General features: G+C 45.6%; 1 protein-coding gene across 5 annotated transcripts in view; it reads right to left on the bottom strand.

Annotated features, from left to right (window-relative positions):
• LOC144108821 (solute carrier family 15 member 1-like) overlaps window positions 1-25439 on the bottom strand; it is a 230266-nt gene that overhangs the window by 140038 nt on the left and 64789 nt on the right. For 4 of the 5 annotated variants that reach the window (XM_077642012.1, XM_077642029.1, XM_077642005.1 and 1 more), the window contains exon 5: window positions 11846-11945. The exons of the other annotated variant lie outside the window; for it this stretch is intronic. In XM_077642012.1, the coding sequence (XP_077498138.1) occupies window positions 11846-11945 (100 nt within the window). The remainder of the gene's footprint in view (window positions 1-11845; window positions 11946-25439) is intronic. 5 annotated transcript variants of the gene reach the window in all.

Here is a 25439-nt window from a genome sequence, read left to right as displayed (position 1 = left end):
TTGGGGAAAAGGAATGGCGCAGTATCTGTCTCACATATCGGTGGACACCTGGACCGCGCCGTAAGAGAAGGGATAAAGGAGGAAGTGAAAGAAGAAAGGAAGAAAGAGGTGCCGTAGTGGAGGGCTCCGGAATAATTTCGACCACCTGGGGATCTTTAACGTGCACTGACATCGCACAGCACACGCGATAAAACGGGAACATTTTACCTGCATCTTTGCTAGACTAGTTATGATGTCAGTAGTTTTTTTTTTAATCCGAGTTTAGATAGGTGGCATAGTTTGTAACGATATATTATGTAAACAGAACGATGTTGTGTTTTGTAAACAAGTCTGCAGTGTGGGAACGATATCGGATTTTCCAACTGTTTTTGTAAGACGGTAAGTGTTAATCATTCCAGCTGTTATTAGGGACCATACAAGAAACGCATAGTTTAATACAAATGAAAATAAAGAACTGTACAAGAGTACCTTAAAGGAGTAGAGACACCCAATTTCGGTCGCATGTTTTCTTCTCTACAATGATGAGCAAGACACTACTGCGCATGATTCACCATATGTTTCAACAGCCGAACCATGACTGTGACGTCAAATTGTGGTTATATGTCACGTGAGGCATGAAAAAACACCTATATAATCGCTGCTTCATCGTTTCGATTCGCTACAGTGCTGAAGCCAGTCTTCCTCAAGAGCCCGAATGACAACGAATGGCAGCGCTTATATTGTAGTTTTTTCATGCCTCACGTGACCTATAACCGCACTTTGACGTCACACTCATCGTTCGGCTGTTGAAACCGAAAACGAAACAGCACTAGAAAGAAATTTGATTATAAACTATTCAGCGACCATAGGAGAATACCACGTGGTAATCCATGTATAATAATGCCTTACACATCATTACAAAGAAGAAAACACGCACCCAAAAGTTAGGTGCCTATACTCCTTTAACGGACGCGGGGAAATCATAGCATTGGCGGCGCATAATGGCGGTTGTCCTAGACAGCTTAATAATATCTAGTTCACGTGATCATCCCATGTCATGTTTTCCCAAAAATACAGGAGTAATAATTTCAAGCTTTTACATTTCAGTGTTGATATTGTTTTACAAAGCTGGGGGAAGTCGGACATATCTGCGGCAGGAGTGAAATATAACAGCCTTGGTCTTGTCAATGTTTAGTTTTAGGGCGTTTATTTGAGCCCATTCATCTATTTTGGGCTATTCGCTCCAGTAACCAAATCAACACACGACTTGAAAGGAATAAACTGGTATCATCAGCATACATTATGCAATGAGCTGTTTCATCAATGCGGACGATTTCTTTAATATAAAGTATAAATAGAAAACGTCCCAAGATGCTTGCCAGCGGGACCCCTGTTCTCACCAGCCTCACTGCGGAATGCCTTCCTTGAATCACGACAGAACGCGACCGCTATTGCATATCGGATGTCATTCATTTGTAAGCTTCAACTCTACTGTCGTATTCATCAAGTGTGTGAAAGAGGATTTTATGATTAATGAGTTGAAATGCTTTTGAAAAGTCCTGGCACTGTGTTGCTGCTTCGAAAATTCCTAGAATGAATTCCTTTTGTACCAAGAGTGCGAGCTCTGCTGACTGATTCTTGCAAAATCTATAATGGGCTGACGTTATCAAGTTAAAACGTTCAGTAAATAAAGACCGTTTTAGGGTTATAGTTTGCAGACCTTTGTAAAACACACGTAAAACCTATATAGGACACTAATTGTACATGTCGTTTCTATTAACCTTTTGAATAAAACTGCTAGCTTAGCCAGCTTCATATCCCGGGAACAAATTCCTATCGACAAGCACAGATTGAGCATGCAGACAAGGCAGTGTGATAATATGTCAGCGACGTATTTCACAGGTTTTATCTGGACATATGACGAGTGTTTTTCACTTTCCGGATATGATGTTGTATCTGCATGTCGCTGTAGGAGGCGTGGTGGTGGTATCGCTGTATACATCCGATCAAAGCTTAATTATAAGGTACTTCCGGAGTTCAAGATAATTGGCGATAATTATGAATGCATAGTTATACAGTGTCGTGGTATGATTTTCTCTGTCATGTACCGTCCTCCATCAGGCGTTCTCCGTGACTTTATGCAGTTTACTGAAAAGATACTTGAACTCAGTGTTCAGCTGAAGTCTGAAAGCGTTCTTGTGGGTGATTTCAACCTGAATGCTTCCCTTGATAATCAAGCCTACTTACAATTCAAAGAGTTATACGAGTCTTATGGTTGCTCCAACGTAATCACCACACCGACAAGAATTACACCAAGTTCCCAAAGTATTCTTGATCTGTGCGTTACAAGTTTCCCTCGTGAGAATGTAAAATCAGGCACCCTGATCTGCAGTTTAAGCGATCATTTGCCAATATATTGTGTGTTACCCTGCAAACACACAGTCGCCCCCGAACACAAAGTATTAATTAGAGATTACTCCGAGTACAATGTTAACAAGTTTAGGGACATGCTGACAAATGTTGACTGGAACATAATTTTGGAGCTCTCGAACCCCGATGCCGCTTACGACGCTTTCCTTTCATGCTTTGTATCTGCTTATAACACATGTTTTCCCCTCAAGCCCCGAAAAAAGAACAAAAAAGTACGAAAGCCCTGGATTTCTCGTGAATTGTTTCAAAGAATCAAACAGAAAAACCGACTTTTCCAAACATTCTTGCAAACAAAAGATGAAAGTGACTTTCATGCATTCAAGAAAGTACGAAATCTGCTAAATTCAGACTTAAAAAAAGCAAAGCTCAAATACTACACACATAAATTTACACAGATGAACGGTAATACACGACTGGTATGGCAAACCATGAGAGAGTTAATCTATAAGAATGCAGAAACAAAAAAAGTGAAATTTCGGAATGCCGATCTGTCTGAAGCAGAGGTTTCAAACCTGTTTAATGAGCATTTTCTCGCTGCTGGTGCTCCTTTAGCCGACGCAACAAATGTCCCTTCTTCTACACCTTGGGAAAATTATGTCACTGCAAGTAATCCGAATACAATATTTTTGTCCCCCACTGATTTCAGCGAGGTGCAAGATATAATTATGTCTCTAAAAGACGGTTGTGCATCTGGCACTGATGAGATCAGACCAAAACCACTGAAGGCTGTGAGTCAAATAGTTAGTACTCCTATTGCACACATCTGCAATCTTATAATGGAAAAGGGAGTTTTCCCAGCCAAAATGAAACTTGCTCGTGTGACGGCTATACACAAGGGAGGCTCTTTCGATGACGTGAACAATTACAGGCCGATCTCTGTGCTTTCTGTATTTTCGAAAATAGCTGAGCATATTATAAACAAAAGGCTTGTTGGATTTCTAACCTCGCAAAATATTATCGTAAGGCAACAGTTCGGCTTCCAGAAAAACAAATCTCCAGAAACAGCACTACTTGGAATAAAAGATGAAATTCTGCACAATATCGAAAACAAGGCATTAACTCTGGGTATATTCCTCGATTTTAGAAAAGCGTTCGACAGTGTCCAACATGATATACTTATAAAAAAGCTTCAGCATTACGGTGTCAGGGGTATAGCTGGTACTCTCCTCATGAGTTATTTAACTTCACGTGAGCAGTATACTGTCATCAATGGTGAATGTTCAGAGACAAACACTCTGTTGTATGGTGTACCACAAGGGTCCATCCTAGGGCCAGTCTTATTTCTCATCTATATTAATGATATTGTAAATATACCGGGTGCCTCGAATTTGGTTTTATATGCGGACGACACCAATGTGTTCTTTTCGGGTAGGGATTTAGATGCGCTGTTCAGAAAGGCGAACAATTGGATGTTGGGCTTAACCTCATGGCTGGGAAGTAACCGGCTCGCATTAAACATAAACAAAACAAAGTATGTACTCTTTCGTTCCAAAGGTACAGAAATGTATACAATTCCGTGTTTAAAATTTAATGGCCTGGACATACAACAGTCTTCTACTACCAGATTTCTAGGTGTGACATTCCACGAAAATCTCTTATGGAATGCTCACATCCACACACTTAGAACTGATCTCTCTCGTGCCTTAGGCATCTTAAACAGACTGAGGTGTTACCTGCCAGCTTCTATCAAACGACTAGTGTACTACTCCCTTATACATTCACGTTTTAGCTATTGTTCTCTTGTGTGGCAAACCACAACGAAAACAAATTTAGATTCCTTACTATCAATACAAAAAAGAGCAATACGCGCTATCAGTAACTTAGAGCTGTCCTCTAGTTGTGCGCCCTACTATAGATCGCATAGAATACTCCAAATGCCTCAGTTCTACAAATACAGACTAAGCCTGGAAGTTTACCGCCAATACCGGTTGGATAAATCTACCTTTGAAACAAAATACCAAGAAAAAAGAAGTGTGTACGATTTAAGAAAAAGCATCATAGTCAAGCCCCGAGCTCGAACAAACTATGGACATCAAAGATTAAGCTGTCAGATAGCAGATTTATTAAACAACTATCCCGTCATTCACGACCTATTAACTGAAAATCTTTCATTAAGCAGGTTTAAGAAAACACTCAAGGGATTATTCTTAACGGAAGACTAGTGTGTTATGTTTTCATGTTTTTCTTCTTGTTTTCAATTTTATGTTCCATGTGCTTCAAGTTCGATAGTTTACATGTATTTTATGTTTGGAAGTGTTTTGTTAACATGTATTGCTAGCAGAAGTTGCTGCACTTATTCTTGTACTCTGTTTCCTGTACATATTCTTGCACTGTAAAAAAAATATATATATATAATAAGGGGGTTGGGGGATTCAGTTTCATCTAAGACATTTCTCTGCATGTAAACTCTGTTGAAACTCTGCATGAGTGTCAAACCGCTGCTTGCCACAGGGTGGCGTGACCTCGTCAGGCACTTTTCCGCCTTTTGTCACGTCCCCCAAGACAATAGTCTTGTATTATTGTCTTGAATAAAAAATGATTGATTGATTGATTGATTGATTGATTGATTGATTGATTGATTGATTGATTGATTGATTGATTGATTGATTGATATCCCGCATCCAGTTCCCTGCCCTTCCTGACTTCACTATCCGTGACAGGCCCTAAACACGTTTGCTCCTTCGGACAATTATACAACCGAACGGAGAGCTGTCGTTAGTAGCGCAACCAGCTGGCAGAAAAAAAGTCATCATTAGCTATAGCCTAACATCATGTAATTATCTCTATATATTATAATTTTAGTGACTGTTTCCGACTGAGTACCAATAGCAGCGTTAAGTGCTTTGCAAATGTTTTCTGTGCGACCTTCTGATGGGGTAAACAGGTTGAAATTTAAATAGTGTTGACTTTTTGCAGTATGAAGGTGTTTAATGAGTAAATTTCGGTGCTTAGTGAATGCTCTCAGGGCTGAACAACTGGAAGCAACGCTCTCTCGTGGTCAATTGAAATCCTCTCTCCAACGATGTCTTCGGAGTCGCGACGCGCGCGCATATAGGGTGCCTATAGCTACCCTAAAAGCGCGGAGGGGTGCCAACGCGCGGCTAGTAAATGCGCCTAGGCTAGTAAATTCGCCAAACTGCCATGTTGCTGCATTGGCTAGTAAATGCTTCCAAATAAAGGGCAGCCAGAATGTAGCCAGGGACCCAGACAGGGTCGTAAAGTAGCCAATTTGGCGCCGAGTAGCCGCCAGCGACAACCCTGCTCACAACGGCGAGTGCATTAACCAACGCGGACAGCCCAGAGGATTATAATTTACCACTAATTCACAGAAACTCTCGAAAAATTACTCGGCTTTAAAGCATGCAGAAACAATTAAAACTAAATAGACAAATATTTTCATGCCGAACTTGACGGATCCTCTCGTAAACCGCGTATTTTGTGGGAAAAGCTGAACACGGTTTTAAATCGTAAAAAATTCTCCCCGAAGAGAGAAAAAAATAAAATGGCCGATGTCGAAGTATGAGAGGCCTCTCTTGCGAATGTATTCAAATATTATTTTGTGCATAGTGGCGATAATTTTCCAGTCTCTGAATTTTCAAGTTATGCCCCCCCCCCCCCCCCCCCCCCCCCAAACAAGTTTACTTGTTTTCTTGAGGCAGTCAGCGAAAATCAAGTTCAGTCTGTCTTTATGCTGCTTCATTATACCTCGAGGTGTGATGCTGAAGGTATGCAAATTCGACATTTTAAGTATATTATTGACATTATTACTCCGAATCTGATATTTAACCTTTGTTTATCAAGTGCAATTTTCCTAGGAAGAATGCAGGGTGTTAAGTTTAAAGTGCCATTCAAGAAAGGTGATGCAAATCACCTCAGAAGCTATCGTGCCATTTCAGTGTTGTTACATATATCTTGGAACGGTTTAGAGAAAATTATTCCAAACTAGTTTCGCCACAGCAGGAGCAGGCTTTTTTGCTGCTACTCCCAGGAATGGCGGCTGCGACGAAGACTGTTGAATGCAGTAAAATGAAGATGAGGTTGGCGCACAATGTTAACAATACAACCTCCTAACTCCAGCTCACTTTGGGTTTAGAAAACACAGATCTAAAGACCTATTATTATTGGAACAAACTACTATTTTATCACAGCTTGCAAGTCAGATGCTTGTAATTGGACTGCATGTTGACTTTATCAAAGCAATTAAAAGTAATGGTCATGGCATTTTACTCAGGAAATTAAAATGTATGGAGTTCGTGGCCATTGCTTGAACGTCATAAAATCCTACTTCTAGTATCCGCAGTTGTATGTTCAAATAGGTGAGCACAGCTCCGACCAAAAACCGATTGCAAAAGGTATACTTCAAGGCAGCATTATTGGACATTTTCTTTTTAATATGCATACAAATGATCTTGTAAATACGTGCACTGAAGCCAAATGTATATTATGCGCCGATGATGCTAGCATAATTTTTCTGCCTCGGACTGCGTGCACATCTGCAACATAGCGAACTCTTCTCTTGCAAAACTTAGGGAAACCACTTCGGACTTAGCCCTAATAAAGCTAAGGCTGTACTGTTTAGACCGAAATCAAAACATGTAAATCTAAATCTAGATCTGTACGGTATCACTACAATTGACGTAGCAAGTAGTATCAGAATTCTTTGGGGTGATATTTTCGCAAAATATATTTGGGATATTCATATTGATTTGGTTTGCTCCGAACCTAGTGTTGGGGTTTTATCGTGATGTAGAACAATGCTACCATTTAGCCTAAAAAAAGCTGATATAATTTCCTTTTTTACTCCCATCTCACATTGCTCTTTAGTGTGGGGTACTACAGCAGCAGCAAACTTGCAAAAAGATAGTAAGGCTTCTGTTTTATGCTCATTACAATTCTCATAGTCGCCGGCGTGGTCGATCAGTGGTTATGGCGCTCGGCTGCTGACCCAAAAGACGCAAGTTCGATCTCGGCCGCGGCGGTCGAATTTCGATGGAGGCGAAATTCCAGAGGCCCATGTACTGTGTGGTGTCACTACACGTTAAAGGGACACTCAGGAAAAATTGAAGTTGGCTTGTATCGTTGGAATACCAGCTCGTGATCACAAAAACGCCACTCTTACTAGAAACAAGGCTCTTGTAACGTAGAAAACAGCCAGAACCAAAATACAGGTATCGCCGCCACAGGCCAATCTCGCAAGTACAAGCGTGATGACGTCATAGGACAAGAGGCGCCACTTTGGAGGATTTTTCCTTACTGCATGGAGCCACGAATCTCTGAGGTGACAAAGGAAGGTTGCGCGGTTCAATATTGATGTAAGTTTTGTTTCGAAACGATAGTGCACTTTTATCACACAAGAAAGGCAGACAAAAGACAACCTGAATGTTGGAAGGAATGAAAACGGATGCTTGGCGGCGCCACAGGCGGCCAGGAGGATTTCGATTTGTTATGGCGCTTCGCGTCTATGAGCTTTGCGTGCCCCGTGGTTTTGTTTTTGACGCGCCTCGATATAAAAGCGCCGAACAGCAGAGGAACTCCAAGTGCCGCTTCAAGTGCTAGTTAACCTTTGAAGGAGCCTGTTAAGGCTTGTCAGATGATCGCCACGGTCGATGAAAAGCTATGATGGCACGATGGTCGGTGATCGTACAAGGCAGCACTTGTGTCTTCGCACGCTCGCCCGGCGAAACATTCCCGACTGTGCCAGTCAACTAAAAGCTACTTAACGGAAATCGTTTATTAGGGACGGAAGACAAGGTACAAGGCAGTTAAGAAAAATATGCTGATGGCCTAGCTCTGTTAGGCCAGGATACACGTGGCGAAAGCGCGGAGACTTCTGCATCAGAAGAGTGAGTGCACTAGACGCGCCTCTGTTGGCAATTACACCTTGCGCCGTCGTGGCGGAGTGGTAGCGTTTCCGCCTCAATCGCCAAAGGCCCTGGTTCGATTCCAAGCCTCGCCATAGGTTTTTTTTCTTCTTTATTCAGTGAGTGTGCGGGGGGTTCCAGTAGCTCCCATAGATGCCGCCACCGAATGCATTGGTTAGCGGTTAGGCGCAGACTCTGTTAAGGCGCGTTTATACTCCGGTGTAATTCGCGCGCGCTGCACGACGACGCCACGTCGGCCAAAGCGAGACCCCCCTATACTCCAACTGCTCCTGACCGCCGACGCTTTCGGCGGCTTCGGCGCACTCTGACCGCACTGGCAGAGACTTGGAGCATGTCTCTGTTTCGCGCCGAGTGCGCCAGCCACCGCCGGCCCGGCCAGACTGATTCGGCTCCGCTGCGAGGTTTGCGTTGTGACCTCATGTGCCTCCTCGGAGCACCGCCACGGCGAAATCGGAAGTTCGCGGCCATTAGAGCTTTCACTTTAAAGGCATTTGGAACTTGCAGAGACCGTGACTCCGCTCTCCTCCAACTCGCTTGTTTGAGGCTCCATTCAATAGCTTCGGCAGTTGGGTGGGGCTGTTTTATTCGAGCTCTCGGCTAATTTAATCCATTCACAGTACACATCTGAAGGTACATGCATGTGGGCGAGAGAGCCCGATCTAGTAGACCCCGTGCCTCCGGAAACGCGCGGAACCCGTTGAAGCGTCGTGCGTCGGTTTTACTTTAAAGCCGTCAACTTTAAACGCGAGCGCCCTTGAGCACCCACGCGTTTTTTGTAGCAAAAAAATAACATAAATAACCTGGCCCTCTCAACCGCGAGAAACCTCCTTGACGCCGCCTGCTGCACCGCGCAACAGCGCCTTTCAAGGGATCACAATTCATTGGCCCCAAAGCCTCGGCCAGCCTCCGATGGGCGCGACGTGCCGACCTTGTCCTCGCCCCTCGCGACTCCCCGCACTGGGTTTAAGATATTTAATTTGCAACGGCTGCTCACGGCGGAAGGGGGAAACGACCTGCCGGCGCCTAACCTAACCGTGCTCCATCAAAATCGTCGCACCCTCTGTGGGGTTGAGGTCGCTGAAATGCAGGCCGGAGTTTTTGCGAGAACTTCGTTGGCGGGTTCCGGAACGGGATCCATCGTAACGCTGGCAAGACGCCGGTGTAAACGTAAATGAAGCGACCCCCGATAGATGCCCTCAACATGCGGCGGCGGTAGCTTTCGTTTCGACTGCTGCTAGACGCACCGCTAGCCGCAGAAATCACGGAGTCTGCGTGTACGTCACGTTTCACGTCACTCCGGCCTGTGACGTCATAAGAGTTGCCGTGACGTCATAAGAGTGCGCCGAGTTTGAATCGGAGGGCGGGAAAAACTTTTTCAACACCGAATCCAAATTTCTTTGAAATAACTGCATTTTTCTCTCCCGGAAAAGGGCAACAAAGCCATGAATTGCCGACTATCAGATTTTGCTAACAAAAAAAAAACGATAGCTTTCTCCTCACTGTCCCTTTAAAGTACCCCAGGTGGTCGAAATTTTTGTAGCCCTTCACTACGGCGTTTCTCATAGCCTGAGTCGCTTTGGGACGTGAAACCACCATAAACCAATTCTCACAGTCGTGATCTGTTCCTTCAAGGACACATAATATATGTTTGGAAATGATATAACTATACGCTGTTTCGCATCTAAGCGTGAATAAAAAACTTTTTCCGCAACCTAGCTCAGCTGGAATCAAAAGCTGCATCCTATACTACACGTCGCGCTTAACTGTGGAAGTTGGTCACCCCTCGTGCCAGTTACTGTATTGAAACATTGTCTTAAATTTTGCCTGCACTTCTTAGTAACCTAAATAAATGTGGATTTGATTTAGGTCTCACCACGATTCGTGAACTACGGCACTTTGTAGGCCATGACTATAAACAATTTTCATTTTTTCTTCTTTCTTACGCTCTTGTACTGCTTTAAAAAAATAGTAGTTTTGCGTTGTATTTTGCACAAATTTCTGTATGTTCATGTATGGTCCTGTATAGCCTTGTAGAAGAGGCCATGGGTTCTGTTCGAGCCGGCTTGCAGCTTTTAGCCACGGCCTCCTCGATCGTTTTGATGGAAACATAAAACATATTATTACTATTTCTTTCTTTCTTTATTGATTGATTTATTTATTTCTTCGTGTCAATTCGATCAGGGATCGTAATAGGAAGGGCAATAGTAATGCACAATGACACACAATTATGACACTGTTATGATTGGAACTAAACATTTAATGTCGCATTAAATTATATATGAAGAACAGAGATGCTGACAATTAGAGCAGGCATCATGTGACAAGATGTGGTGTGGGGGGGGGGGAATTATCAACATGCTGGTAATCTGCCAGGCATGCATCCATCGAGAATTCCAAAGTCTCAGGTCGCCTTTAGGTGAGTTTCCAAGTGCAGCAATCGACAGCTGCTCAAGAGGTGCAGTCTTGTGTGGTGCATTCTTTTTGGCCTGCTTCTCGATGGCTGCCCTTTCTTAGAAGCAGTGAGCCGCTCACAGCTTGGCTCTACGTCCTCCCCTTTGACTTTTCCGACCGATGTTTTCAAAGCGGACCTCCATCGAAAGTATTTGCAAACAGCACGCCTATTGTGCACCGTGGGAACCGTGGAAGTGATCGCTGAATGTGGAGTGTGGTAAAAATCAAGAAAGGTACTGAGCACTCCAGCGTTAAAATTCACCATGACGCGAATTTTAATTTTACTGGCACAATCGCTGTTCACGAGTGAAGGCGCGAGTCTTCGAACTGCACAACGAACTTTTCGTCACTGCAGGCAGACTCAAGGCTAATCAATGCTCCACACGACGTAAGTTGTCAAAAGACGAGCGCAGTGCGTAGAAAGGGATTGGGAGAGCGGCAGATGTGGCCGGCCTAGGCTTCGCGGGTTTGCCGACAGGCGGCGCAACAGTCGGAATACGCGCAAGAATTAGTCATCGAAGGCATACAGCTCCCCCCTGTTTTTATATGGAAGAACGCATCAGTTCTTTGGTATTCAACAATAACTACCTCCGCTTACATAAAATACTCTTCATCTGCGGCCATCAAAAGCACAACGTACTTGGCGCAGTCACATCGATTTTTCAATGTTGTTGTTACAAGGACATCTGAGAAACACTGGAATAAACACCTTGACTTTATTTATCTTTGTTATTCTGCACCTCCCCTAGCAAGATGAGCTGGCGCGAATGGGCTGGAGCTGGTCTGAAGATAACGGGAACATTGCGACTTTTTGCTCTTTCCGTAAACAATTTCGGTTTGATACCTGTCAGCCAGCGTCGAGTTCTGAGGAATTTTGATCAGCAGGAGCTCGGTAACAACTCAAGACTAAAAATAACGACAGTTTGCGGCGCTCTAGCAGATGATATAGTAATGTGTTCTTTATTGATTACCCTCCGGTAGAGTATGTCATTGCGTTCTGACCAGCTATCGTGGCATGGTTAGCCGCAGAGACAGCTGTAAAATTCCCCGACTCAGCCGGGTGTCGACTCATCAGACTCACCTGCCCTGCCCGTCAGACTCACCTGACCTGGCAAAAACTGGTCGCCTCCGAACGCGGACACGCACGGTTTGATGCCGCCTGTTCCAAAAGCGATGATCGCTAGGCCAATCATGGGAATCCAGCTGAAAAACAGCCCCAGTTCGCTTACGAAAACATGAAGCAACAAAGCATATCGCAGTAGTCCTGAGGCCATTTGGGACTGCTCAGGCGTATTTATTCACTATGGCCAATCTCTATACACTGTTTAAATTATCGCCTAAAGGCCACTTTCATGAGCTACAAACTCAGGATAAAAATTCAGCTATCGCCACCCCACCGGCAGACGTCCCGATGACCCCCAAAATTTGGCACTTGACCAACCTCCAAAAACTTTTCCACTTGGCCCGCCCCCAAAATTTGGCAGTTGGCCCACCTCCAAAACAATTGGCACATCTCAAAATCAGTTGCCACCTGGCCCACCCGTAAAACATTTGGCACCTGGCCTACCCACAAAATTTGGCAGTTGGCCCTCCTCCAGAACATTTAGCACTTGGTCCACCTGACATGGGTTAAGCTGCCACAGTGGTTCGAAAAGGTGAAAAACTTGGAGGACTTCCCCTTTAAGAGCAGGGTGCGAAACCGTTACCCAGCCGCCGCCGCTTGTCACCCGCTATCGGCGCGAGGGAGGAGAGGTTGCCGGTTGACCGAGCAGCTGCGCAAGGCCGCTGGAGCTCCTGGAATGTTTCAACGCGGCAGCCCAAGGTGAGACTGGGCCGACGACGACGCCAGGTTTACCGCCTCATGAGCTCGTTAAAGCTTTCGCGTTAAATGACCGGGAACATCTGGTTTCTACTGGTTTCGCCGTGAAAAGGGGGCGTGATGTTAAAATTGCGGGAAAATCGGGTTTCAAGAGGTTCTTGGTTGTATATGAGCGGGCGGTGGGCCGCCGAGCTCAAGGGTAACGAGGCCGCATGTCTCCCCGAAGTGGTTCTGTCTGCATAAAATAGTGATAGCGAAGGGCGCGCAATTTCATCGCAGGAACGATACTCCAATTACAAGGTAGACGGCAAACCCAACACCTAAAGGCTATCGCATTTCCTTGGTTAAGCAATCGTCAACAAGGACCCAACTTTTTGCGGTAAGCTTTCCCGTTCGTTACAACTGGCCGGAAAAAGCGATTTTGTGAATCTGTCTGCTGTACTTATTGATCACAAGACTGAATATGGCAGGGCAGTGAAGAACAGGACAGCGCTCTTAATTCACTGGCGTATAAGCTTCTTGCACAAAATGCTAGTGTCACTCTAGTGAATATGTCGGCAGGAACATACATGAGCACAGCGATACAAACTAAAGCTTAAGAAATACCGGACCCCTTTGCGCTTGCAGGGCTCTCAGCCCGTTTGTGATGATGTACCATAAAAAATAATAAACATCATGATAGAGGCTGATGCCTGCGATACTTCGACACTTGCAATAAAGTCTGCTTTCCACTTTTATATTTTTGTGCACCCTTCTCCTGCCGCCTTCCTTCCGATTGCAGAGTAGCATATTAGAGCAGTTTCAACGCCGTCAAAATTATCTTCTTTTCATTCAATAGTTTCTTCATTATAACAAAATAAAACTGATTTTTCCGTACTATAGTCATCAGACTGTACAGCACGGCGAAAGTGGGCACGGCGGAAGTGGGCACGGCGAAAGCGCTTGGCGCAGGTCGTTCACCATGCGCCTCATCTTCTTTGTACAGGTTGGTCACAACTGTTCGTTTCGTAGTGACAATAGGTTTTTAGTTGTTCTGCCGTGCCCTCAACTTTGTATAAGTATAGCCTATGATTGTTTTTGCTCCTGCAAACTGATGTTGTGTGGCGGTGTTGAGGAAAATCCTGGGCCAACAGTTGAAGAAATGTTTCAATCCTTGATAGAAGGACAACAGGCAATAAGAAATGACATCGCGGACTTGAAAATGCGCCTTGAAAATACAGAAAAAACGGTCGATTGTTTTAACAAGCGTTTGACTCAGTCGGAAGAAGACGTACAAGAAAATACGAGCACAGCTGCTACCTTGGTCACAACTGTATGTAAAATGGAAGAGATACTAAAATCACAGAAAGCCAAGATGATCGACCTAGAAGATCGAAGTAGGCGATCAAATCTGATAGTTTTTGGCGTTCCGGAAATTCCCAATGAAACTTTGTCGCTCTTACGTGACAAGGTTTTAAACGACGTCTTTCTGAATAAATTGGGCTTGAGATGTTCGTGGGTGGCTAGAATACATAGGCTTGGGAGGAGTTCAGATGGCAAGCCGATTATCGTGTATTTCCAGGACTACACGGAAAAACATTCAGTCATGCAGAACGCATTTAAGCTAAAAGGTTCAAACATTTCTATTCAGAATGATTACTGCACTGACACGCGGCGCAAACGCAAACTGCTTTGGACTAGTGCGAAGGCAGACAAAGATAGCGGAAAAAAGGTTCAGCTGATTCACGATAAGCTGCGAATTGATGACCAGTATTTTTCTTGGGATGATGCCTCCAACTCCCGTAAACAGATTTCTGGAACTGATAGTACACCGAGCCGCAAACAAAATTCTAGAACGAACAGCTCAACGTCCGAAAGCTAGCTTTTGCAGGCGCACCAGCTCCGGCTTCTCTCATTCAATGCCAGAAGTATTGTAAATAAAACAGATAAGCTGGAAGATTTGCTTTTGTTATATGACCCCCATGTCTGCATCATTTCGGAAACTTGGTTGCACGAAGCCATTCGCGACGACGAAATAGTTCCGCCGAACTGTCATCTGTACAGAAAAGACAGGGGTTCTCGCGGTGGCGGTATTGCAGTCATAACAAAATCCAGTGTTCATGTAACAGTTGCAGATCAAATCAAGGAACACGAAAGTTTACTCTTGAAGGTATCTATCTGGGGAATGTCGTTTTTTTTTGGTGCTCTATATCGGGCCCCACTAAAGGGAAAAAACTTAATAATAGCAGGTGACTTTAATCTACCGTGTCTAAACTGGAATCGTTTAAACTATGGTTCATCGGTTTCTGGTGACTTGGCGATAGATATTATGTTCAGCCTGGGCCTCCAGCAGGCTGTGTATAGTGATACCCGTGGAAATAATATTCTCGATCTTCTATTCCTGAGCGAAGTATTTTCTGATGGAACAACAACGATCGAGCCTGGTATATCAGATCACAAGCTGATATCTATTTGCTGGAAAGTTCCTGCGCAGAAGCACCAAGATCATAGAACAGTTAAAACAATTAGAGATTTCACTAAGGCAGATGATGCTGCGATTATAGATTATTTAGATACACAACTTGATATAATCGAAAATAATGTGGAACTTTCATGGCAACGTTTTGAGGAGACTGTAAAGTACTGTACGGAGCACTTTGTCCCTTTAAAAGTAGTTCGAAAACAGCGCCTAAATCCTTGGATAAATCGAGATATTATTCAGACCAAGCGTAAGATAAAAAGGCTGAGAAAGAGGAACAAAGCGACAACCCCGCAGATTACGCAGCTGAAACAAGACTTACTACGAAAGGTAAATTCGGCTAGAGATGAGTTCTACAGCTTGAATCTTGAATTTATTTCTAGCGATCCTAAAAAGTTCTGGCTGCATCTAAGCCAGAGAAAACAACAGATACAAAGCATTAACGTCAACGGAATTGAAATAGAGGATGCGCACTGCATTGCTGAATACTTCAATGTATATTTTCAAAGTGTGTTTACAGAATGTGATCAGTGTGAACTTTCCAGTACAAGTAGCCCATCGGTAGATAATATTTTAATCAGTCGCGAAGGTGTCCTGGCAATGCTTCTAAATATAAATACTAAGAAGTCAGCTGGGCCCGATAACATTCCTAATGCTTTCTTGAGGCGATATTCTGAGCAATTGTCTGAATTCATTTCTAATCTTTTTCAGTTATCCTTAAAATTAGGTGCAATACCATCAGTCGGGAGTAAAGCACGTGTTTTGCCGGTACACAAGAAAGGAGACCGCCAAACTGTTTCAAATTACCGTCCTATATCTATTACTAGCTCGTGTTGTAAGCTATTGGAACATATTGTCGCTGGTTTTATACAAGAGTTTTTGAAAGATCATAGCATACTATCACCTTTTCAGCATGGTTTCAGGAAAGGACTCTCCACTGTAACTCAACTCGTAACAACCGTACATGAGCTATCCCGCATACTTGATTTATCTGGACAAATAGATGTGCTCTTTCTGGACTTCAGCAAAGCTTTTGATAAAGTTCCCCATGCAAAGCTATTACATAAATTAGATAAAATTGGACTCCCACTTGGTATCATACAGTGGATATGTGCTTATCTCAAAAACAGAGAACAGTTTGTTGATATTAGAAATTGTACTTCCAGTGCTCGTCAGGTCACCTCAGGAGTCCCTCAGGGCAGTGTGCTAGGACCATTGTTATTTTTAATTTATGTTAATGACTTGATTGATGTTATTCCTGGTAATGTGTCCATTCGGTTATACGCGGATGATTGTGTTATCTTCAAGGAAATTGTGTCCTATGATGATCATTATGTGTTGCAAAGATGCCTTGCTGAAATCACTGACTGGTGTTCCAATTGGGGAATGGAGCTCAATGCGGAAAAAACTGTACTTTTACGCGTAACAAGAAAAAAATCTGCTAGAATTTTTCCGTACCAACTTGGAAATAGAACTGTCCTCGAAGTCGACAAATACAAATACCTTGGCGTTACCCTCAACAATAAGCTTACATGGTCAACTCATATCTCGGATGTTTGCTCAGCTGCGCTAAAAAAATTGTGGTTCATAAAAAGAAAGCTTAAAAACGCGCCTGTAAGGACTAAAATGTTAGCCTACAATGCAATAGTGAGATCGAAGTTAGAATATGCTTCGAAGATCGAAGTTAGAATATGCGAGTACAGAGAAAAGCAGTGAGATTTATTTACGGGAAATATGCCAGGAAGGATTCGCCGTCCTCAATAATGTTACAAAATAGAATACAGAGACTCGAAATACGCAGAAAAATTAATCGCCTTGTACTACTACATAACACTCTTTCTGGAAAAAATAATATGACGCTACCAGCTTCCGTATGTCGGCCTTCTACGAGGAGAACACGACACAGTCATGAGTATTTGCTTGCACCGATCTTCGCGAAAACAAACGCTTAAAAGTACAGTTTTTTCCCTCGAACGGTGAACGATTGGAATTCACTTCCCATTAGTGTATTTCGGTCTAACGACTTCATGGCTGCATTGCAAAATCATTTTTGTGCAAGTTAGCGATGTTGACGTTATCATTTGTGCTTCTTTTAGTGCATTATGTTCATTTCATGTTGCATTGTATACGCTTTTCAGTGTTTTCTTGTTTGTGATATGCCCCTCCTGCTTGGGCCAATGTATTGGCCTGCAGTATTACTAAATAAAATAAATAAAAGCTGATACTTCGGGTCATGAGGACTATCCATGGGTGCGTACTATGCATGATTTGTTTTATTAATTCGCTTTGGTCAAAGCCAAAGAAGCCTAGAGTTGTAGAGACAAAAAAAGACAGCACCAGACTGCGGCTGCGACATATTGCTGTGATAAATCACGGAGCGAAATCAGCTTCAATATGCAATCAGCGTCGATATGCAAGCAAATGCTGCCAGCGGTATGAGAGTGGCTGCTTTTCGGTGCTTGCATTTGCGAGCACATGCGAAAAACTTGGATGAACAACGCCAAAGGCGTCGTAGCCTTTCTTGAATAACGGTTCCAATGGTTGCGAAAAGGCCAAGAGCCTTCCCGGCAGCATTCGAGTTCAGTGTAGTGGGGCAAGCTGTATAAACTTAACATCAATGAAAAAAGTGCACGGATGCGGGCTGCTTCCCTGAAAGATCTTAAGGAACTCTGCAATGATTTCATCGGAAATGCCAGGGGAGCCCCAGATTGACCGGATTTTATCTGCAGGTTACCCAGCCCACCTGGTCACCGGCATGTCTGAAAACCTTTTGAAAAAGATAAAAAATTCAGACCAAGCTAAAAGCACAGAACAGAAACCTGTGCAGGTAAGGCCTTACCTGCACAGTCTCTCGCACAATTTGAAGAAAGTTGCGTCTCGTCACGGGGTTAAGCTGGTTTTTTCGGTTCCCTGCAAACTAGCAAAATTATGTCCGATGGTGACCAAGAAGCTTGTTATGAAGGTCTGTAATAACAAACATCACACTGTATACGCCCAATGCACTGCCAATGTTGAGTACGAGATCCCTCTGACGTGCGGCAAAGTGTATGTGGGGCAAACCGGGAAATGTTTTAATGAGCGCGCCCGCAAGCACAACGTCACCCTGAAGAACAGATCTGGAGGTAACCTTCCGTTACACTGTAACAACTGCAAAAACTGCTACCCCAAGTTTAATGAAACAAAGTTTCTAGCTAAGGCCCCAGACAAGACTGAGAGAGAAGTAATTGAGGCTTCTTTCATTGACCTAAGAAAAGACAAGTGCGTTAGCACTCCATCTATTAACCTTTCTAGGAATGAACTATCCTATTTGGATGGTTATATCTAATCTCTCAAACCATTCGCTCCTATGTATTTTAGTTGGTTTTAGAAGTTTTAATGTGCCTTTAACTTTTTCTGCCGCCCTTTACACGGCTTTTCCCCCGTCTCCCTTCTTTTCTTTGTTTGTCAGAATTTTTGTTATTCATATTTTCATGTTGTTACGCACTTCTTCTTTTTCATTAACATCTTTCATGCAGATCTGTATTCTCATGTTATAATGCATTGTTGTTAGCCCATACCTCGGCACGTGTTGATATGTTCACCTTCATAGGTTTTTAATCTCACTGAAAAATCCCCCTTTGCTATTTCTCGTGTTTGGTGATTAGGTTGACGCTCTAGCTCATGCAGCATATCTCTGGATAACAGGTGATATATAAGTGCGCCTGGCTTCTTTTGTCGTCATTAAAGTTGAAAGTTGCGCTTCTTTCCTGTTGTCTCCTTTCTCCTGTGAACGCCTTTTTTTAGCGCACAGCCTCCAGAAATGAATATGCACCAACTAGCCCGTCAGAAAGTCTTACTAAAACCCAACTCGCTGCGTCGGAAGCAGCTACTGCGAGTGCATTTTTCTAATCGGTAACGCACCAGTTGGAACGGCTCGACATAGGCGGCCGTGGCTCTTCATAAAATCCCTTCTGGTGAGGTGCTCTGAACTTCCCGTCTTTGTTGCAGCTCATCAACATGCTCACAAAGGAAGATCCCTAACCTCGCCCCTGGTCCTGTATTCACTCTGTTCTATGGAACAGTCATCAGTGTTTAACCTTGTCTTCTCTTTTTTCTTTATCAGAAATTGTCACTAAATCAACTTACACACTCCGTGACGCCGCAGATGCATTGAGCCTAGCTTCATCGGTTTACCCGGCCGCGGTATTGTATTCACTTGGTTCAAACCGTCACCTAAAGTTTGATGCTCGAACGAGCGATTATTTCGAAAAAAAAAATACCAGTATAACAGATTTCTTTCCGACTACAGGAACCCCGAATTTCAAGCAACTAACAATGAACTCCCCAGTTCTAACTGGCGAGTTCATTGTTCATGGGGGGAAATACAAGTTCTCTTGGAACGTGGCGCTACTCCTCCACTGCTGAGGAACGTTCGTTCAGTTTGGCTTAAGGGAGGACCTTTGTATTTTGTTGTGAAAAATACAATAATAATCAAAAACTGAAATGAAATAAAATGATGAACAGTGTCTGCGAAGTGATATACAAAGAAGGACCCATTAACACTATTGCGTCATACCGTTATGGCTGTAGGTGTTTGCAGCGCACACGAAACACGGACGGACAGAAAAGGGAACGAAACACAGCGCTGACTTTCAACTGAGCTTTATTACTGAGCGTATAAAAGTCGCTTATTTTTCCAATAAAGCTCAGTTGAAAGTCAGCGCTGTGTTTCGTTCCCTTTTCTGTCCGTCCGTGTTTCGTGTGCGCTGCAAACACCTACAGCATGAAAAACCAACTAGCCCAAGAAAAGACGATTCTGACCGTTATGGCGGTGCTTAAAGCAGTGCAGCTAGGCATTAGGTTTTACTTTTCTCTTTTTAGAATAATTTGCAGCTTATTAGAGAACATAAGACAGGTACATAGATTGCGCACACAAGGTAAATGATTTATAAGTGAATTTCTCCCGGTTTTAATAGCCAAACGAAGGCTGCGACGTACAATTCGCGTTCAGGTCGCGTGAGGAACGAAAAACGTCAATGTGGTGCCTGCTTTCATTGTTTTCATTCACAACATCAACCCTTACGCAACCCGGCTCAAGATTTGGAATGACAGAAAATGACCAAGCAGCGATTACATCGCAGCTTTTTGCATTCCTCGCGTGACCGGAACGCGTCTTATACGTCACTGCCGCCGATCAGGTTTTGTAACAGTCGTGACAAGAGAAAATATGCAGTTTTAAATTATTCAGCTTCCGTAGGTGATATTCCATGTAGGAGGTAGCTTGTCGGTATCAGAAGTAGCTTCTCTGGTAGGAGGTAGCTTGTCGGTACTGGAAGCGCGGTTCTCGTCTGCCTTCCCACGAGTCTCTGCACAGCAGACTCGAGCACCGTCCCGCTGGGAGTATTTCGCCACTCAAGTGAAGCCATTTGGTAGTCGGACATTTTACACGAACACTTCTTTAGTAGCTTCTTGACCTCTTGGCCAGCTCTCTCGGCCATTCATAGGGGCTAGACGTGAAGTGTGCGATGCCCAGTGTGCTTAGAAAAGCTTTGAAATCCGTGCTGTTGAATGGTGGGCCGTTGTTAGTGCACCGCGAATATCTAACCAAACACTGTAGAACGGCTCCGAAGGGATGTTTATGGGCTGAAGAAGGCCAGACGGAGGAGCTAAGGCCGCTTCCCACGCTGGCACTGATCGCAAGCGCCAACATAACGGTGGACAGAGCGGTAGAAGCCAGGACAGAAGAACCGACGACGGACGCGGTCGTACGTGCGTGAAACGCACAGATGAGCAGCAGTAGGCAGACCATGTAGTACACGGAGGACAACATTGCGGAGTTGCGTGGGAACAACGAGGAAGAGGTCAGGTCCAGCGCGGTGAAAGTTTCGACGGTATAAAAGCGCCATCAACGAGTGCAAGGCAGTCCAGGGAGGGGTCGTTTGTGGCGGCCGTTAGGTGATCTATTATTGAGACTAGACCAGCACTCCAGCTCTGTTCCCTGGCAACAGTTGTGAAAGAGGAAAGCGAGAAGAGGTCAATAACGCATGTACTCTCAGTAATATCTGCCTTCTCAACAGGGTAATAAGAGAGGCAGTCAACATACTTGTGTAGCCATCCAGACTTGTAGACCATGGTGCAGTTGTATTCTTGGGGACGTAACGTCCTAGCGACCAAGCGACCAGTAGGATCCTTTACAGAAGAGAGCCAACAGAGTGCGTGATGGTGGGTGATTACCGTGCACGCCCTGCGTATAGGTAACGTCTCAATATCGCAATAGCTCACACTAGAGCCAAGCACTCTCGTTCTGTAATAGAGTAATTCTTAGATCGGGACAGGAGGCGGCTGGCATAGGCGATCAGACGATCGGTTCCAGATTGACGCTGGGAAAGGATTGCACCAGTGTAATGGCCACTGCCATCAAAATGTGCCAAGACCTGTGCGGTGGTAAGCTTGTGACATGTTTAGTGAAGGCTTGTTCATCAGAGGATCTCTAGAGAAAAACGACATCCTTTCCAAGAAGTTCTGTCAGGGGCTGAGCAACGTCGGCAGAGCCTTGAACAAATCGACGAAAGTATGAACAAAGACCAAAAAAAACTTCGGACGTAGTTGCTTGATCGGGGCACTGGGAAGGGCTTCACTGCTCGAATCTTTTTCCGGATCGGGACAAAAACCCGTAGCGTCGACGACGTGGCCTAGTATATTGACCTGTCGACGCGCGAAACGGCATTTGGAAGATTTGGGCTGCAGTCTCGCATGGCGAAAGAGCGCAAGAATTTTAGAAAGGGGTGCAATGTGAGAAGAAAATGTGGGCAAAAAGACAATAACGTCGTCTAAATAGCAAAGGCACGTGGACCATTTAAATCTTTGCAATTGGGCGTCTATCATGCGTTGGAATGCGGCTGGGGTTTTGCAGAAGCCGAAAAGCATAACTTAAAACTGGTATAGCCCATCTGGAGAGACAAACCTTCTCACGGCCTTGGTCATCCACGGCGATTTGCGAATAGCCTGATCGCAGGTCGATGGAGAAAAAGAGTTCGGCCCCGTAGACACAATCCAAGGCATCGTCGATTCGAGGAAGTGGCTGTACAGCCTTTTATGCGTTGCATATTGCAATCACTCAGTTCAGCCCTTGGGCGCGGCCGAGCAGCCACCAAACCACGTGACGTGACGTCACGACAGCCGGAGGAAAAGCTGAGCCCCAACTCGCGCGCGGCCGCGGCCACCACCTGACTCCCGCTCCTCCCGCTAGGGGCGCTGCGCCGGCGCGTGACGTCACGGAGGAAAAGCTGGGCCCCAACTCGCGCGGTCGCGCGCGGCCGCAGCCACCACCTGACTCCCACTCCTCCCCCTAGGGGCGCTGCGCCGGCGCGTGACGTCACGGAGGAAAAGGTGGGCCCCAACTGGCGCGGTCGCGCGCGGCCGCAGCCACCACCTGACTCCCGCTCCTCCCGCTAGGGGCGCTGCGCTATTATTGACGTCACGGCATATGTATAAAAGAGCTGCGCTCCTCCGCCGGGACAGTCTTATACCCCTGTCACACGGGCATTTCGAGGGCCCTCGAACCGATAGTCTATCGACTCAAAGGCGATCGAGCGCTGCTACACGGGCAGTTTCAATGGCGATCGAGTCAATAGCCTATCGAGTCAATGGAGCAGCACGGAACTCCATCGAGATATGCAACGCATTCTTGGCTTAACCAAGCTAAGCCTGGCCATTTTTTTAGTGACCTTATTTAGATGATGGTAATAAGCAAAAAAGTGCCAAGAGCCATGTTTTTCCTTCACCAGGACGACTGGCGAAGTCCAGGGACTGAGATAGCACGCAATGATTTTCTTATCAAGCAATTTTGTAACCTCCGCATTGATAACTTGTCCCTCCGCATAGGACACCCGGTATGGCCAGCGGCGGATGGGTCGATGCGGTGCATCACAGCGACAGCTTGGCGCAGGACGTTGTTATTCAGGTCAAATATATCAGAGAAAAAAGCGAGAAGCGTACGAAGCTTACTGGATTGGGTGGGACGTAGATCGGAGGCCTTCATTGTTGTGTTTGTGTAGGTCAGACGATTGGAACCATGAGCAGGTTCTGCAGGAGCTCTAGAATGGTCAGTTGCAAGTGGTGCGAGTTGACAGCAACCAAGAGGGGAGAGCGTCGCCATGCAAATTCCAGATGGGAGCACTTGGGGCGAGTAGGTGAAGTTGAGAAATTGCAGTGACAATTCTCCTTGACCATAGCGACGGTATGGGGCAGGACAATGTTGCGGGTCACCAGAAGATGGGCAATAGGCGCAACTAGGTAGTCACCATCGGGGACAGACGAGTTGGGTCGCAGGGCAACTAAAGATGCAACTTGTGACGAAACAGAAGCTTGGATCGGAGAACACAATCGGTGCGAAGAAGGCAAGGGCTCAGGGCCGATGAGTGGGAGATCGAGGTGCAGAACGCCTTGCGAGCAGTCGATAAGAGCTGAGTATTCTGATCGAAAATTGAGATCGAGAATGAGTTCATGAGCACAGGGGGAAAAAAAAGTAAACTGCACTGGGAGAACATGGCCGGCAACAATAATGCGAGCAGTACAGATTCCATCAACAGCAACTGTTCTACCGTCCGCGGCACGCACCCGGGACAGAGCAGGGGTGAAGACTGCGGAGGCGACGGTGAAGGTTGGCACTCATTACGGATACATGTGCTCCAGCGTGTTACGTTTCACCTACAACGCGCGGTATAGCCGGCGCGGATGCAACGGACGCCGGGGCTTCGTTCAAAGTGGCGGTCATTTTGACCCGTTCATCGCTGCCGCAACGCCTCCCGCCAAGCGCGTCCAGGCAGGTTTCAGTGCCACGTGTCGTCGTGTGTGCGTGTGTGTGTGTGCATGTTGGTGCCCACGCTTGTCAAAGCGCGGCAGCCGGGGAGAGGAGCTCCCCAACTGGGAGGCGAGGAGGTCTGACCGGCGCCGGCCCGGCGGACGCGCCCGTCACGTCTGTACATGTCCGCGCGTCGCCGTCTAGTGCGACTCATCCCGAGGCGTTCCTTCTTGCCCTCGACTCCGTGGGTATAAAAGCAGCTGCTCCGGACGCCAAAGAGACTTCGATTTCTTCCTGCGAGTAACGTGGTCGCCCTGACCGGCTGCTCTTTTGCGATGCCAGAATAAACAAGTTGTTCTGTTGCCAGTCGACTCATCTTTTGCCGGGACCTTCGGATGTTGCCAGCTGTGCCCCAGGCCGCCAGGCCAACGCTACCCTTGGGGCTTGCAACCCAAATGCAACAACTGGTTGCCAGCGGTGAGATCCCGACAACGGAGGCCAGCAGCGAAGATATGCGGTCAACTGTATGCTGAGCAGCACAACGACCATCCGGGAGCAGTGCAACGAGCCCTGTGTGATGACTGGTTGCCTGCAGCGGAACGACTGCGCTGAATTCTTGGCTGCGAGGTTTGGTGAGTGCGGGACTTTCTTCTTCTGAGTTTTGCCAGGCTTTTGTTAGTGTCAGAAACAGAGCTGGTAATTGTGTTGTCGTTGCTGCCGGGTTAGTTTGCGGCAAGACAATAGTAGGCAGTAGAGAAAGCAGCATTCGGAGCAGCCATGGATTTGAAGTCGTTGCGCAAACCGAAATTGCTGGAGCTTGCAAGAGAGTTGGGTCTGGATGTCTCAGACAAACTCAGAAAACCAGAACTGCTAAGGGCTATTCTTGAGTTGGAGGCTGAGGATGACGAGCTGTCGGAATGCCTTGAGACCATTGAGGAGAGGGAGCAAAAAGAAGAGGAGCGCGAACGTAAAGAGCAAAAAGAGAAAGACGAGCGCGAACGTAAAGAGCAAAAAGAGAAAGACGAGCGCGAACGTAAAGAGCAAAAAGAGAAAGACGAGCGCGAACGTAAAGAACAAAAAGATAAAGAGAAAGAAGAGCGCGACCGTCAACACGCTTTGGAAATGAAGCGTCTCGAGGTAGAGATGGAACGCGCTCGTAATGGAAGTCAGGCACACGGTGCAGGAGAACGGGTATCGTTCAAAATGACTGACCTGATGCGGCCGTTTAAGCTTGGAGAGGACATTGGTTTGTTCCTGGTTAACTTTGAGCGAACGTGCGAGAAGCAGGGGTTCTCTCGGGAAACGTGGCCACAGCGCTTGCTCACTTTGTTACCCGGCGAGGCGGCCGACGTAGTCGCTCGCTTGAAGAGAGAGGAGGCAGAGGATTTCGACCAAGTGAAATCGAGTCTGCTAAAAAAGTACAGGCTGTCAGCGGAGGCGTTCCGTCGGAAGTTTCGGGAAAATGAAAAAGGCAGAAGTGAGTCATATACAGAGTTTGCCTACAGGCTTATGTTAAACATGCAGGAGTGGCTCAAAGAAGAGAAAGCGTTTGGTGACCACGAGAAAATTCTGCAGTGTTTCGGGCTGGAACAGTTTTATAGTCGGTTACCTGAGAACGTGCGGTACTGGATCTTGGAT

Source organism: Amblyomma americanum, chromosome 1 (assembly GCF_052857255.1).
Source record: "Amblyomma americanum isolate KBUSLIRL-KWMA chromosome 1, ASM5285725v1, whole genome shotgun sequence".
In the NCBI taxonomy this organism is placed as follows: Eukaryota; Metazoa; Arthropoda; class Arachnida; order Ixodida; family Ixodidae; genus Amblyomma; species Amblyomma americanum.
This window is presented reverse-complemented; position numbering and strand designations above follow the sequence as displayed.